A 16,118-nucleotide genomic window follows, 5' to 3' on the forward strand; every position below is an offset into this window, starting at 1 on the left:
CTCTAATCTTTCTTTTGAAAGTGAGAGGCTGTTTCACCAGGACGCGGGCTTCTTGAAAAAATATTGGTTTCCCGCACTCATCTCGGTGTTCCGCCACTGCTGACTTAGTGTGTTGTTTCAGACGGATATATCTTTCATGTTCCGAGAGCCTTGTGCTAATCGGACGTCCCGTCTCACCTATGTAGACTAATCCACACACACAACCAATTTCATACACACCAGCTGTGTGTAGTTTGTCAACTGCATCCTTGGTAGCACCGAGCATGTCTGATATTTTGTTTCTGCTTCGGAAAATTGGTTTGATTTCAGCTTTTCGTAGAATTTTGCCAATACGTTCGGTGACCCCTTGTACATATGGTAACACAGCAATGCTCTGTGCCTCCTTCTCCTCTTCCCTATTAGTCTTCTCCCTTGTCGACATGGTGCTGTCTATCATCTGCTTCCCATAGCCATTAGTTCCGAAGATGGACCTGAGGCGTTCAAGTTCTGTCTTCAGATGTTCTTCGTCGCTTATCCTGTACGCTCTCTTCGTCAGCGTGTGCAGGGCGGACCTCTTCTGCGTGGGGTGATGGTGGGAGGAGGCGTGAAGGTACCTGTCCATATTGGTTGGTTTCCTGTACACTTTGTGGCCAAGTTTACCATCAGGTTTTCGATAAACTTCCACGTCGAGAAAAGGCAGCACCCCATTCTTCTCTGTTTCCATTGTAAACTGAATTTTCCTATGCTGTTGGTTAAGGTGCTTGTGGAAGTTCTGTAAATCCTCTTCTCCGTGGGGCCAGATGACGAAAGTATCATCGACATAGCAAAGCCAACAATTTGGACGTAATGGTGCGGACTGGAGGGCTGTTTCCTCAAATGCCTCCATGAAAATTTCTGCTGCGATAGGCGATAGGGGTGAGCCCATAGCTACACCGTCAGTTTGTTCATAAAATTGACCTCTCCACTTGAAATAGGTGGTCGTCAGACAGTGGCGCACAAGCTCACATATATCAGGTGCCATGCGTTCTTCTAGGATGTTCACAGTATCTGCCACTGGGACATTCGTGAATAGGGATTTGGAAACTGCTGTCTTTATCTATTAGCTTGTCATGCAGCCAGATCTCCACTTCGGTCAGCTGTGCATTGTCTGTGTGGCGTTTATGTTCACTGCATTTCTCCCGTACCGTTCGGATGGTCTGGCCTGTATACATTTTCCTGCACTGGCAAGGAATGTGGTACACTCCCAGTTTCCATAATCCTAAGTCGTCCTTGACTGAGCTTAATAATGTCTTGGTTTTGTTTGGTGTTGAAACACACACTTGACATTATATTTTTGGAGTATGCTGTCCATCTTGGCTGCTGTGTTTCCAACGTTTAGTATAATTGCCATCACAGCTGGTTTGTCTTCATCCTTGGAAGGCTGCAGTCTTGGCTTCTTTGGTCTTAAGGAGCATTTTATCTGTTGGTTGTTGTAACCCGTCAGTCAAAACACGGCCTGTAAGTACTGTAATTCAGCTGTTAGGCTGTCAGGGTCCAGATTTCATGTGGTCTGTGCACCAGTGTGCTCAGGACACCTTCTCACTGTGTCAGCTTATGGTAGACACTGTGCTCTAGTATGCCATCTGGTCTTCGCTTGATGAGAACATCTAGAAATGGAAGCTGGTTGTTTTCTTCTACCTCCGTTGTGAACCTGACATTCTGGTGCAGTGAGTTCAGATACTGCAGAAAGTCTTGAGGCTGATGTCATCCATGCGACTACATAACAAATATATTATCTATATATCAAAAAAAAGCAAGAGGGCTTGTAGGCTGTCAACTCGAGAGCTTCTTCTTCAAAAGTCTCCATAAACATGTTGACCACTGCTGGTGATGTGGACATAGCATGTCTGCTATTCAGTGAGTGATCTCCTTTATCTCTAAAGTATTTACATTCTGCCAGATCTTTACTTATATTTCTAACCATATTACTATGTGTAGGCACTATGAGATGAAAGCATCTTTGATTGCTGTTTCTTTTGTTTCCCAACCTGTTCTCTAGCTGAAAGCTGAACTTTGTTTCTCATTATGACACGCATGTATATAAAATTTATTTCTTTGTACATGTAAATTGCTGTAGTAGTGGTTCACCGCATTTCTATAAAAGAAAATAGCAAGAGTGGAGAAGTTTCCTCTTATGGCAACATTGAGAAGAAATCAACACATGTTCATTAACAAAAGAACAGAAAAGATGTCTACATGAGTGTCTAATGATAAAAACAAGCAACAAACAACACATCCTTCACTCCACCGGCCCTGAAACCTGATGCAAATATAAAAGGGCATTATTGTGAGCATAAAGACTCTGACAGTGGAAAATAGCACTTGTGAGCACAGTGAAACCTATGCTGAGGGAACTTTCTAATAATTGCCTTCCAAAGCAGAGCTCACATGGTAAAATGCAGAATCTGAATGAAGGTTGAACTCTGGACCACTCACTCTGTGTAGTTTCCACATGCAAAAGGACATTTAGGGGTATACGGGAAGCGGAACACATTAGCAGCGAGTATTAATGAGAATATGTTAATCAAACCAATTGATTTTACTGTACACTTACATACTAACAAAGAACCCCTTGAGTGTGAGCTCACAAGTTCAATCTATAGTTATTTGAAAGTATTGTGTACACAATTACAACAGGAAAAATATTAACTGCTAATAACTCACCATGTGCATCAGGAAGGCAAAAGAATATGAATATCCAGGAGGTGCAGAGATCAAGCTTCTATTGTATGTATGTATTACACTTCACAAAACAGACATCATTGACATTCAAGAAATGTTCAAATCAAACCATTAACTTCCACCATGAACACTGAATGAAAAGTGGCATGCCACAATGATCACAGAGGTTCAGACCATCAAGATCGAATGTGAACTTCTTGGGAGTTACAAACAATGAGGGTGTTCTGACAGACGATACCCATTCTTACAGAATGCATACAGAATCATATTCGTGTAACAGGATGATGAGAACTGATGAAATGTGATGGCAAGCAACCAAATGCAAAAGTCTGTCATGTAGCTTATCGTGCAACTGGTTAACCTCTAAGGTGTAGTTGCAGATAATGTATGATTTGTTTTATAGGCACAAAAAAAAAAAAATCCTGAGGCTGAATTTCTCCAGTAGTTTCAAATGGTATGAATCAAAATGTTATGCATTTTTCCAGAAGGATCGTTTGCTCTAAAGGAGTATGGTTTTTATATGCAGACCAGGAATCAAGCAAAGGCAAATTATCTGGATCAGCTACTGGCCAAAAGCAGTGTTCATACCATAGTTGTAGTTCTATTGCACCCTTTTCCCACTCTTGCTTGCTGTGATGTAAATATTCCCTATTTCCCTTGCAAGATTATGTACATGTGAAAGAATTGCTGGGTACAAAGCACCTCAAACTTCTTGCAGCACAATAAATAACTTTCCAGTTAATTTATCATCCAGATTAACAGTCAGCATAATTGTATGTGAGTGCCTTAAGGCATTGATGTTCATTGATTTTGATAAAACTCCCTTGGTACCTCTAATTTCCAGGTTTCCTTTCATATGCGTTTCCTCTTCAAATTCCAGTTGGTCAGAGCTTAAACCAATTGATTCGTTAGTTGATTTGGGGGAGGGACCAAACAGAGAAGTCATCCGTCCTATCGGATTAGGGAAGGAAGATGGCCATGCTCTTTTAAAGGAACCATCCTGGCATTTGCCTGAAGCGATTTAGGGAAATCATAGAAAACCTAAATCAGGATGGCTGGATGTGAGTTTGAACTGTCAGCCTCTTGAATGTGAGGCCAGTGTGCTAACCACTGTGCCACCTCACTTGGTAAAATAACTGAAATCATTGCTGAATAAAGGGTAAGTTTGTTTATTTCATCAATAAATTCTTGAGCTGAATCTGCAGTATGCTGTGCATCATCAAGCTGATTTTTTTAAAAAATTTCATTATCTTACATCTTTCAGTTCTGTAGCACTATCTGAAGTTATGCAACCATCCACTGCTTCCCTTGTAATCATTGTTATCTACGTCATGTGCAGTCTGATGTGCGTAATATAGTAGGTCACTATCATGCACATCCTGTAAATTGTACCGAGCATCCTTGAAATGCGCAAACACCAGTTTTTGCAACAAGTGTGCCATGTCCTCTCATGAATATCCATAGTTTTCCACATGCACTACATGGTCAGGTTGCTGCGGACTTATTCAAAATCTGTTCATAACTGATTTTTTACTATACTGTGAATGATCTTCCATGAAGTAATTATGTTTAGTATAGTGACTGTCCTTTACTACATTTCACTGGAGGTGGGATTTGTGGCTCCGTTCCCAAAAAGGATGACGAATTACATGGCTTGCCACTTGCTTCAATGTCACTTTCACTTGTTAAGCACATATCATCATCACTTTCTTTCTCATGTACATTGCCCACACAGTTGTGCATATACAACACAACACATGCCACTGACTCATCTTGCAAAAACACCAATATATCACCTGTTCTCTCTTTCTCACTTTGCAAAATTTCTTGGTTCAGCTTTGTGGTGAAATGTTAAATTTTGAAACTGTTGTTGTAGATATAATGCAATGTTTACTTTGTTTATCATTGCCATTGCTGTGCTTTGTGTCAACACCACTAGCACTGCAGCACTCCAGTTAGTTACTTGGAGACTAAGCAGCTCAACTATGCTCTGTAGCCAGATGCTGTGCTCAATATTGATACTCCAGTCCAACCCCCTGACGCCATTAGTAACCAAAATTGTGGTTGTGAGGTAGGCAATGTGTAGATCATCAAATGCTGTACAAATCACTGGTCTTTTGTGACCTTGCACTCAAGGGGTTCCCTTTAAGTGTGACTGTTCAGTAATCTGACTGGTGTAAGAAATGTGACTTACTGCAATTGAGTTACAGCTAACTTTTACCCCTTTCAACATATTCTCCTGCCTTATGTATCTGAGTTGCATACATGCCTTCTTTTGCGGAAAACAATGTTATGGCTCATCAGTCCAACAACTCTATCATTTTTGCTTTTACCATTTTTCCAGACCGAATATATGATACATTCGTTTCAGAGCACTTTTCACTTCTATGAAGAGACAGACATAACATGGAGCAAGAACTGGTGAATGGGGAGAATGCTGGAGCATAGGAATGCTTATGATCATTAAAAACTGCCCGACAGATAGGGACCAGTAAGATGACATGTTACCCTGGTGCAGAATCCATGAGTTTTTTCTATAATAAATCTAATCTACTGTTCCTCAGTACTGAGTGAGGTGGTGCAGTGATTACCACCTGGGCTCACATTTTGGAGGATGACAGTTCAACCCGCCATCTGGCCATCCTTATTTAGGTTTTCAGTTATTTCTCTAAATCACTTCGGGCAAATGCCAGGCTGATTTCTTTGAAAGGACATGGACAATTTTCTTCCTCATCATTCCTTAATCTGATGGGGACCGATGACCTGCCTGTTTGGTCCCCTTCCCAAACCAACCAACCAAGCAACTGTATTCTCCTTACTCTTTCACACTGCTTGATTAGCACTTCTTTGTGGTGTATATGGGTAATGGTTTGACCTACAGACACTCACTTAATCATGGCGACACTCTCAATATCAAGAGAAAAACTATCATTAACTTCAGTTTCAATTTAAACATTTATTTTTCTTCCATTTGGCAAGCTGGAGGTGTTTCTAGTGCACTGATTGATCATTTGCTCTCAGTTCATACTGGAAAAATCTTCTTTCATCACCAGTGATGTCTGTTAATTATTTTCATATTCCAAGTACCACAGTTATGACCCCCTGCTATCATGTGTAAAGAGTCAGTTTTAGAATTATAGCCCACGTTCTTCATGAAAAATATAGTAACTTGCTGGCAATATTTACTGAGAAAGTATGTAGCATTTGTTCCTCATCATAATGAAAGATCTCAATTAAAATCAACTGAACGTTCATATAAGAAGTTGGCTAACTGCTGTACAACACTGACAAGTGAGCTGGCACACTATCCAGAGCCATTTCCTTGCTTTGAGGAACAGAAACCAGATACTTCCACGTATAAACCTGCTTTCTGCTGCTCACAGAGCTCAGAGATTACAGTGGGCACAGAAACAAAGGGACACATTTGCAGGGGCAAGTAGGGTCGGGCAGGGGGGGGGGGGGGGGGGGGTGCATTCTGTTTCCCTCCTTCAACTCTCACGGAATAAAAGAAATACATTGTAGTCAGGTGTTCAGGTGTTTTTTTTTTAAATTGGTATTAGTCAGGTTTTAACAGGGTCAAAACTGGACCTTTTTTTATGGCTACTTGCAGGTTGCCATTCATCTTTCAAAATATTAAAAAACACTCCATACCTCCAGGTCCATCCCCCCCCCCCCCCCCCCTTTACAAACTATCATATGGGCATATTTGCAGAGAAACACTGCCTTCAGATACCAAATGTGCAGACCCTACAAGAAACATTAAATAATTTTTATGTTAAAATAATGGTTCACATAGGAAGTCTGTTCAAAAAATTCCAGAACATTCATAATTTCGTCCCAATGGTGTGTTGGAGAAAAAGGCTGTTGGTGTCCCTCCACACACCTGTGTTTAATGTGTAACTGCTGTAAGTTTCACTGTTGTATGCCTGTTAGTTATTGTCCAATGTTGTGTGGCACAGTTTGGAAATTCTGTAATGGCAGAAAGAGGAGCAATGCTTCTGTGTCAAATTTTGCGTGGAACTCAAGAAAACCTTTACAGAGACACACCAAACGATGCAGGAAGCATACAGTGATGAGTGCTTTAGCCATACTTGATGTTATGATTGGTTCACACAGTTTAAAAATGGCTGGATGGAAGTTAAAAATGACCCTTGTTCAGGATTACCTCAGACGTCTACTGATGCCACTCATATCAGGAATGTTGACGAAATTGTGTGTGCCAATCAAAGACTGACTGTCTGAGACACTGCAAAAGAATGTAACATTTCAGTTGGACCATATCATGAAATCCTGACACAGCATCTTGGAATGCATGATGTTGCCACCAAGTTCATCCCACGGCTCATGATTCAGGACCAAAAAGATCTTAGCCTCACAATCTGTGAAGAGCTTTTTGAAAAGATTGTTTGAACTGATCGGCTATGATGCACATTTGTGTGAGCTGACAGCAGTGTATGAGTACAATGAAAACCAATGAAGGCAATGTTTCTCACTTGCCAACAGAAGGTCATTCAGGCAGGTGACAAACATATCTATGTGTAGGAGATGTTTACGTATGATAGAAGCGGGACACGGATACATTTGGTATCATCCATGCCTGTGAACATACAGGAATGTCTGCTCTATTCTACTGAAGATTATTTTCACAATTTGTCTTGAAAAACTAGTCTCGAACTGTGTTATAACCAATATTGGGGCTGTAATACAACAACATTTAACAATGTTCAGCAATTTCATTGTATACGGACATTCCAAGGGATGAAGCGGTTTGCATGGCTCACCAATGCTAATCTGGATTTATGTGTATTTGACATTTATGGAATGATATTTAGTGAGATGTGTATGCTTTAGCCTTAGCTCTGATCAACCAGTGTAAATTGTGGGTGATAGTTGAGTAGCCATGGATCAGGACAGTTTCCCATTGCTTTCATGTCTTATGATTTCCATACCACAACATCCTGCAGATTTATTAGAGCAAAAGAAGATTTTGCACACTGCTAGGTATGAATTTCTTATTTAATTATTAATGAGTGCAGAGAGGGATTAAATAAGGTAATATTTCCAGATCCGTGTTTTATTTTTCATTTTATATCATTGATAGAAAACATGAAAGAGTTATTTATCCAAAATTTTGATACCTATAAAGTATGCTTTGCAATGTGAACAAAGTATAATACACATAATGATAAATACTGCTTTTTATGTCATGAGGTTAAATTTGTAAATTTATCACTGTTTTTATGTGTTATAACAAGTACAATTTTATATACAGTATGACTACTACTTCCATCATTACATGAAACAGACATCCTGAGAATTTTAAATTTAAAAAAAAAAAACATTTTTACTGGTTTTTAGGTTCCTGGCAAGGAAGTAGCCATAATATGGTGATAGATGGCAGTCAGACAAGTGCTATAGTCACAGAATTGCAGCCAGCCCATAGCTACGAGATACGTGTAATTGCAGAAAATTCTGTTGGTGTCTCCAATGCAAGTGAATCCATTTCTGTAACTACATCTGAAGAAGCTCCCAGTGGACCACCAAGAGATGTTAAAGTTAGAGCCATTAACTCAGAAATATTGTATGTCAGCTGGAAGGTAGTACACCATCTGTAGTTATCTATTGTAACGTACTTCTGATATGTCTGTAAAACCTAAGTCAGAGATAAAAACTATAATTTTCCAATGATTGATATACATTATAATTTATAATAATATTTTATGATCTGTTTCAAAGAAACATAAATGGAAATTTTGTAGGAAACAAAATTTTTGCAAATTTTGCAGGAAAGAAAATTTTTGCACACTCAGTCAGCTGACTTACTTCTTAACATTGACTTTCATATTCCTCAAGTACTTTCTAGTTTTCTGATGCATTTCTGATTGATCTACTCACAATTCATTTTGTTTCTCTACTTATCTATTTGTTATAAGCCTATTTTCATTACATATCTCGTACTCCACATATTAACACACACACACACACACACACACACACACACACACACACACACACACAATCTCTTGATATTAGTATGAGAGTGAATATTTCAGCATTTTATGTAGCTGTTTCACACTGGGCAGCAACTAACACTGGATTTGAGAATAGTGTATTTTATTTCTTCAGCAAAGAAAATCACTGTAGTTGCCTGAACTTTATGTCAAATTGTGAAATGCCTTAATATTTTGACACTTGAAATACGTCCTAGGATTCAAACTGTATGGTCGTAACTTCACCCCATTAATCAAGATTTAATATAATCAGGAAAAAATGGACACTTTAATGTCAGAGTAAATGCTTATGGTAAGAAGACCACTTACTGAGTAGATGAAGTGCTGAGTCTTCAACAGGCACACAAAAAAGAATGAAAACTTTGCTAGTTTTTGGATGAATCATTTAATGATCTAGAGGACCCCCCCCCCCCCCCCCCCCACACACACACACACACACACACCTGTGCAGCTACATTGTGCTGTCTGAACACACAGTGCCAGGACTGCAGTTCAGCTAGTGGACTGGGCTGAGGGCCTCTACATATTCCTTCCATCCTTCTGCTTTACCTGTTGGTTTTCCATCTGAGCTCTTGGTACTCATAATGGTGATTCACTTTTCTCCAAAGGTGTCTAATTTTCTTGTAGGTAACATCTACACTATGTGATCAAAAGTATCCAGACACCTCCAAAAATATACGCTTATCATTTGAGGTGCAATATGCTGCCACCTACTGCCAGGTACTCCATATCAGTGACCTCATTAGTCATTAGACATCATGAGAGAGCAGAATGGGGTACTCTGCAGAACTCATGGACTTCGAACCTGGTCAAGTGATTGGGTGTCACTTGTGTCATACGTCTGTACTCGAGATTTCCAGACTCCTAAGCATACCTAGGTCCATTGTGTCTGATGTGATAGTGAAGTGGAAATGTGAAGGGATATATACAGCACAAAAGCGTACAGGCCGACCTCATCTGCTGACTGACTGAGACCACCGACAGTTGAAGAGGGTTGCAATGTGTAATAGGCAGACATCTGTCCAGACCATCACACAGGAATCCCAAACTGCTACAGGATCCACTGCAAGTACTATGACATTTAGGCGGGAGATGAGAAAACTTGGATTTCTTGATTGATTGGCTGCTCATAAGACACACATCATGCCAGTGAATGCCAAACAACACCTCGTTTAGAGTAAGGAGTGTAAACACTGGATGATTGAACAGTGGAAAAACGTTGTGTGGAGTGACGAATCACGGCTCACAATTTGGCAATATGATGGCAGGGTATGGATATGGCGAATGCCCGGTGAACATCCTCTGCCAGCGTGTGTAGTGCCAACAGTAAAATTTGGAGGTGGTGGTGTTATGGTGTGGTCGTGTTTCTCATGGAGGGGCATTGCACCCCTTGTTGTTTTGTGTGGCACTATCACAGCACAGGCTTACACTGATGTTTTAAGCACCTTCTTGCTTCCTACTGTTGAAGAACAATTCAGGAATGGAGATTGCATCTTTCAACATGATTGAGCACCTGTTCCTAATGGCCCCACCGACTTCCATGAAGAATGGGCTGCCATTCCCCAAGAAACCTTCTAGCACCTGACTGAACATATACCTGTAAAAGCAGAAGCTGTCATCAAAGCTAAGGGTGAGCCAACACCATACTGAATTCCAGCATTACCAATGGAGGGTGCCACAAACTTGTGATTAATTTGTGTCAGGTGTCCAGATACTTTTGATCACATAGTGTATCTTACAACTAGTGATGTATGCTACTACATTCTTACATTTGTCCTCTAGCCATTCCTACTTAGCCATTCTGTACTTCCTGTCATTCTCATTTTTTAGACATTTGCATCCCCTTTCACCTGCTTCATTTACTGCATTTTTATATTTTCTCATTTCATCAATTAAATTCAATGTCTCTAGTATTACCTAAGGATTTCCACTAGCTCTCATCTTCTTACCTACTTGATTCTCTGCTGCCTTTACTATTTCATCCCTCAAAGCTACCCATGCTTCCTGTATATTTTATCTCATCATACATTTCTTCAATCTCTTCCTCATCTGTGGGGCTAGTGGGCATATAAACTTGTACTGCTGTGGTAGTTGTAGGCTTCATGTCTATCTTGGCTACAGTAATGCATTTACCATGTTGTTCAAAATAGCTTATCCAAATTCCTATTTTTTTATTCATTATTGATCTTACTCCTGCATTACCCCTATTTAATTTTGTATTTATAACCCCTCATTCATCTGACCAGAAGTCCTGTTCCGGAGATCCAATGGGGGACTATTTTACCTCCAGAATATTTTATTCAAGAGGATGCCATCATCATTTAACCATACAATGGAGCTGCCTGCTCTCTGGAAAAATTATGGCTATAGTTTCCCCTCACTTCCAGCCATTCACGTACCCACACAGCAATACCGTTTTGGTTGATGTTATAAGGCCACATCAGTCAATCGTCCAGACTATTGCCCCGAAACTACTGAAAAGGCTGCTGCCTCTCTCTGGGAACCACACATTTGTCTGGCCTCTCAATGGATATCTTCAGTTCTGAGTGCACCTAAGGTATGGCTACCTGTATCACTGAGGCACATAAGCCTCCCCACGAGTGGCAAGGTTCATGGTTCATGGGGTGATTGGGGGGGGGGGGGGGGGTGAGGATGTGGCATGGGAAATCTGTTTGAGCACTGGATTTGTGGAGTAGTGCCTATCTGTGAATGCCATTGTGAGACCTGCTCCATACTGGGCAAAGAAATTCTCATCACTTTTCATATGTTATCTATGGGTGGCCAGTCTAAGGGGGATCAACTTTTTTGTTGTGGAAGGCGGCACACTTGTCAAAGTGCAGTTACTGTTGGTGGTTAGTGTGCTTCATAGGGACAGAGGTATGAATGGAGTGATCAGTGAGATGGAGGTCACTGTTCAGGAAGGTGACATGCTGAGTTGAGGATCCCCATGTTAAGTAAATGGGAGAGAAGCTACTAAGTTTGTGGAGAAATGAGGTTAGGCTGTGTTGGGCCTGGTCCAGATCATTAAGATATCATGAATGAAACTGAATCAGACAAGGAGTTTGGGGAGGGCGGCTACAAAGATTTCCTCCTGATGCCCACAGCCATGCTGTAGGTTTGTTTATATACAGGATGAGTCAGGAGGAAAGGTACATGCTTTGACGGGTGATACTACTGATGATTCTGAACAAAAGACTTCTAATAAATATATGCCCTTTTCTTAACCTTCTCCGGGTAAACCAATGAAAATAGCTAGGAATGGGAAAGGGGTAGGTGCTGGTAAATTAAGATAGTGTTATATATGGTTTGTTTAATTGTGTACATTTCCTCACAGAAGATGTTCAAACAGTGCACCGTCAACTTCAGTGCATGTTACTGCTCCTGTAGACAGAAGTTGTGTCACCGATCAAAGCTCAATTTTGCATTCCTTTACCTGGTCACAAGCATGTAAAATATGAGCGAGATGTTCCTCTCTTGTGTCTGCTCTGTGCGTGTAGGTGTCACTCTTCAGCCACCCCCACAAACAGTAATCCAATAGGGTACATTTGGGTGGCCTCAGCGACCAATCCAACAACCAGGATACGTTGTGTTGAGATACTGTGTCACTGGCCGTACGGAATGTGTAGGAGCTCCATCACATTGAAAGTACCACATTTTGAAGAAACTCAAGATACTATGTTCCAGTAAGATGGTAATCTAAAATAACTGGACCGATGAGTTGCTCATCAATAATACCGCACCATACGTTGACTGAGAAACGTCACTAAAAATTGATTTCCACAGAAGCGAGCACATTTTCATTTGCCCATAGATGAGAGTTGTGTGAGTTGTTGATTCCACTGCAGGTAAATGTTCACTCGTAAGTGAATAGAACATCTGGAATTAATTGCTCACTGACAATGATCCACTGACAGAATTCTTGCCAGGTGGCAGCATCTCCTTCATGCATATGTTGTACACTCTGCTGATGAAAGGGATACAGACCGTGCTCGTGTAATGTGCATATCACTCATCTTTGTGGAATACCAAGTTGGGCAGCAATTCTTCTAGAGCTAGTAGTAGGGTTGCAGTCCGCTACTTGAAGAATGTTCTCAACTTCATTAAGAATTTGTTGTACAGGACATTCAGAGACAACAATTATGCTGGGAAGCGTACCATGCTCACACAATCCATTAAACACCCTGCTAAACACCCTGCTATCTGGCATTCTGCAATTCAGAAATCGTTGTTGGTATTCTCGCACGGCAGCACTGGAATTCTCATTGGACAAACCATAGACAAACACCAGGTCAGCATACTCTGCACGTGTGAAGATCCGTGGCATTTTCACTACACAAAACTGTATTCGTTGTTCATGTAACAACACTGTAGTATCATGCACTACGACAAGCACTGTCAGACTGAGACTTGAGATAAACAACAGCACCATGCGCAAGTGAACTGCGTGCTGACACGGTTAGTAAGGACAACACTACATTTTTCCTGTTCCTAGTTGTTTTCATTGGTTTACCCAGAAATGGTTACGAAAAGGGCATATGTTAACTAGGAGTTTTTTGTTCAGAATCACCACTAGTATCACCCCTCAAAGCATGTACCTTTCCTCCTGACTCACCCTGTATCTTCACCTCAGAGGAGAAGTATTTATGTGTGAGAATGTAACAGTTAGTGTATATAAGGAATGAGGTTGTGGGTTTGGAGACAGAAGGACCTTGGGAGAACTAGTGTTTGATGGCAGCAAGACCGTGGACATAGGGGATATTGGTGCACGTGGAGGCAGCATCAACAGTGATGAGTAGGGATCGAGGTGGTGCTGGATTAGGGATGGTCAAGAGTCAGCAAAGGGAGTTATTTGTATCTTTTATATGAAAGGCTAGGCCCGGGCAATATGTTGGAGGTATTGGTCAACAAGAGAAGAGGTTCTTTCAGTGGTAGCACTCTGCCTAGCTACTGAGGTAGCAACAGGGAATACGATATACCGGTAGTTGTGACCTGGAAAAGATAGCTGCTCATTAAGGTGCAGCTCATTAAGGTGCACTTGTGCAGCTCATTAAGGTGCACTTGTGCAGCTGTTTCAACACCATGGCTCACACTGCAGTGGTGCCAGTTGAGTCTATCGATGAATCGGGCGTCTTTAGAAATGGCCTGCAACTCAATACGTATGGAAAGGGCAGACTGGCAAAGCTTATACGTGATAGTGAGGGAGATCACATATGGGAAAATTCCTGTAGTAATTGGTATTAGAGCTGCACCTAGCTTTGATTCATGCCATCTGATAGGTATCCCTGTTTAAGGAAAGTCTCTCTAACAAAGGAACTCCCTTGCAAAAATGTCAGATATCAAAATGATGAAGAAATTAGTATATTTCACTAAAACGTGTGGGGTATGACAGATAAAGTTAGTGAATTGCTTTCACGTGTTGGCTCTGATATTATTGTTATATCAGAGTGCCATTTAAACAGTGTAACATTCGGTAGTAGGAAAAGCGAGAGAAGGAAACGTAGTAGGTGAATATGGATTGGGGGTAAGAAATGAAAGAGGAAGCCGCCTGGTAGAATTTTGCACAGAGCACAACTTAATCATAGCTAACACTTGGTTCAAGAATCATAAAAGAAGGTTATTTACATGGAAGAATCCTGGAGATACTAGAAGGTATCAGATAGATTATATAATGGTAAGACAGAGATTTAGGAACCAGGTTTTAAATTGTAAGACATTTCCAGGGGCAGATGTGGACTCTGACCACAATCTGTTGGTTATGAACTGTAGATTAAAACTGAAGAAACTTCAAAAAGGTGGGAATTTAAGGAGATGTGACCTGTATAAACTGACTAAACCAGAGGTTGTACAGAGTTTCAGGGAGAGCATAAGGGAACAATTGACAGGAATGGGGGAAAGAAATACAGTAGAAGAAGAATGGGTAGCTTTGAGGGATGAAGTAGTGAAGGCACCAGAGGATCAAGTAGATAAAAAGACGAGGGCTAGTAGAAATCCTTGGGTAACAGAAGAAATATTGAATTTAATTGATGAAAGGAGAAAATATAAAAATGCAGTAAATGAAGCAGGCAAAAAGCAATACAAACGTATAAAAAATGAGATCGACAGGAAGTGCAAAATGGCTAAGCAGGGATGGCTAGAGGACAAATGTAAGGATGTAGAGGCTTATCTCACTAGGGGTAAGATAGATACTGCCTACAGGAAAATTAAAGAGACCTTTGGAGAAAAGAGAATCACCTGTATGAATATCAAGAGCTTGGATGGAAAACTAGCCCTAACCAAAGAAGGGAAAGCAGAAAGGTGGAAGGAGTATATAGAGGGTCTATACAAGGGTGATGTAGTTGAGGACAATATTATGGAAATGGAAGAGAATGTAGATGAAGATGAAATGGGAGGTATGATACTGCGTGAAGAGTTGGACAGAGCACTGAAAGACCTGAATCGAAACAAGGCCTCGGGAGTAGATAACATTCCATTAGAACTACTGACAGCCTTGGAAGAGCCAGTCCTGCTAAAACTCTACCATCTGGTGAGCAAGATGTATGAGACAGGCGAAATACCCTCAGACTTCAAGAAGAACATAATAATTCCAATCCCAAAAAAAGCAGGTGTTGACAGATGTGAAAATTACCGAACAATCAGTTTAATAAGTCACGGCTGCAAAATACTAACGCGAATTCTTTATAGACGAATGGAAAAACTAGTAGAAGCCGACCTCGGGGAAGATCAGTTTGGATTCTGTAGAAATACTGGAACATGTGAGCCAATACTGACCCTACGACTTATCTTGCAAGCTACATTAAGGAAAGGCAAACCTACGCTTCTAGCATTTGTAGACTTCGAGAAAGCTTTTGACAATGTTGACTGGAATACTCTCTTTCAAATTTTAAAGGTGGCAGGGGTAAAATACAGGGAACGAAAGGCTATTTACAATTTGTACAGAAACCAAATGGCAGTTATAAGAATTGAGGGACACGAAAGGGAAGCAGTGGTTGGGAAGGGAGTGAGACAGGGTTGTAGCCTCTCCCCGATGTTATTCAATCTGTATATTGAGCAAGCAGTAAAGGAAATAAAAAGAAAATTCGAAGTAGGTATTAAAATCCATGGAGAAGAAATAAAAACCTTGAGGTTCACCGATGACATTGTAATTCTATCAGAGACAGCAAAGGACTTGGAAGAGCAGTTGAACGGAATGGATAGCGTCTTGAAAGGAGGGTATAAGATGAACATCAACAAAAGCAAAACGAGGATAATGGAATGTAGTCGAAATAAGTCAGGTGATGCTGAGGGAATTAGATTAGGAAATGAGACACTTAAAGTAGTAAAGGAGTTTTGCTATTTGGGGAGCAAAATAACTGATGATGGTCAAAGTAGAGAGGATATAAAATGTAGACTGGCAATGGCAAGGAAAGC

The 16,118-nt window shown here is 40.7% G+C and overlaps 1 protein-coding gene across 1 annotated transcript in view; it reads left to right on the forward strand.

Moving 5' to 3' along the window:
* LOC126456372 (Down syndrome cell adhesion molecule-like protein Dscam2) overlaps positions 1 to 16,118 on the forward strand; it is a 155,194-nt gene that overhangs the window by 36,738 nt on the left and 102,338 nt on the right. The window contains exon 4 of the mRNA XM_050092126.1: positions 8,059 to 8,297. Coding sequence (XP_049948083.1) covers positions 8,059 to 8,297 — 239 coding nt within the window. The remainder of the gene's footprint in view (positions 1 to 8,058; positions 8,298 to 16,118) is intronic.

This window comes from Schistocerca serialis, chromosome 2 (assembly GCF_023864345.2).
Source record: "Schistocerca serialis cubense isolate TAMUIC-IGC-003099 chromosome 2, iqSchSeri2.2, whole genome shotgun sequence".
Classification (NCBI taxonomy): Eukaryota; Metazoa; Arthropoda; class Insecta; order Orthoptera; family Acrididae; genus Schistocerca; species Schistocerca serialis.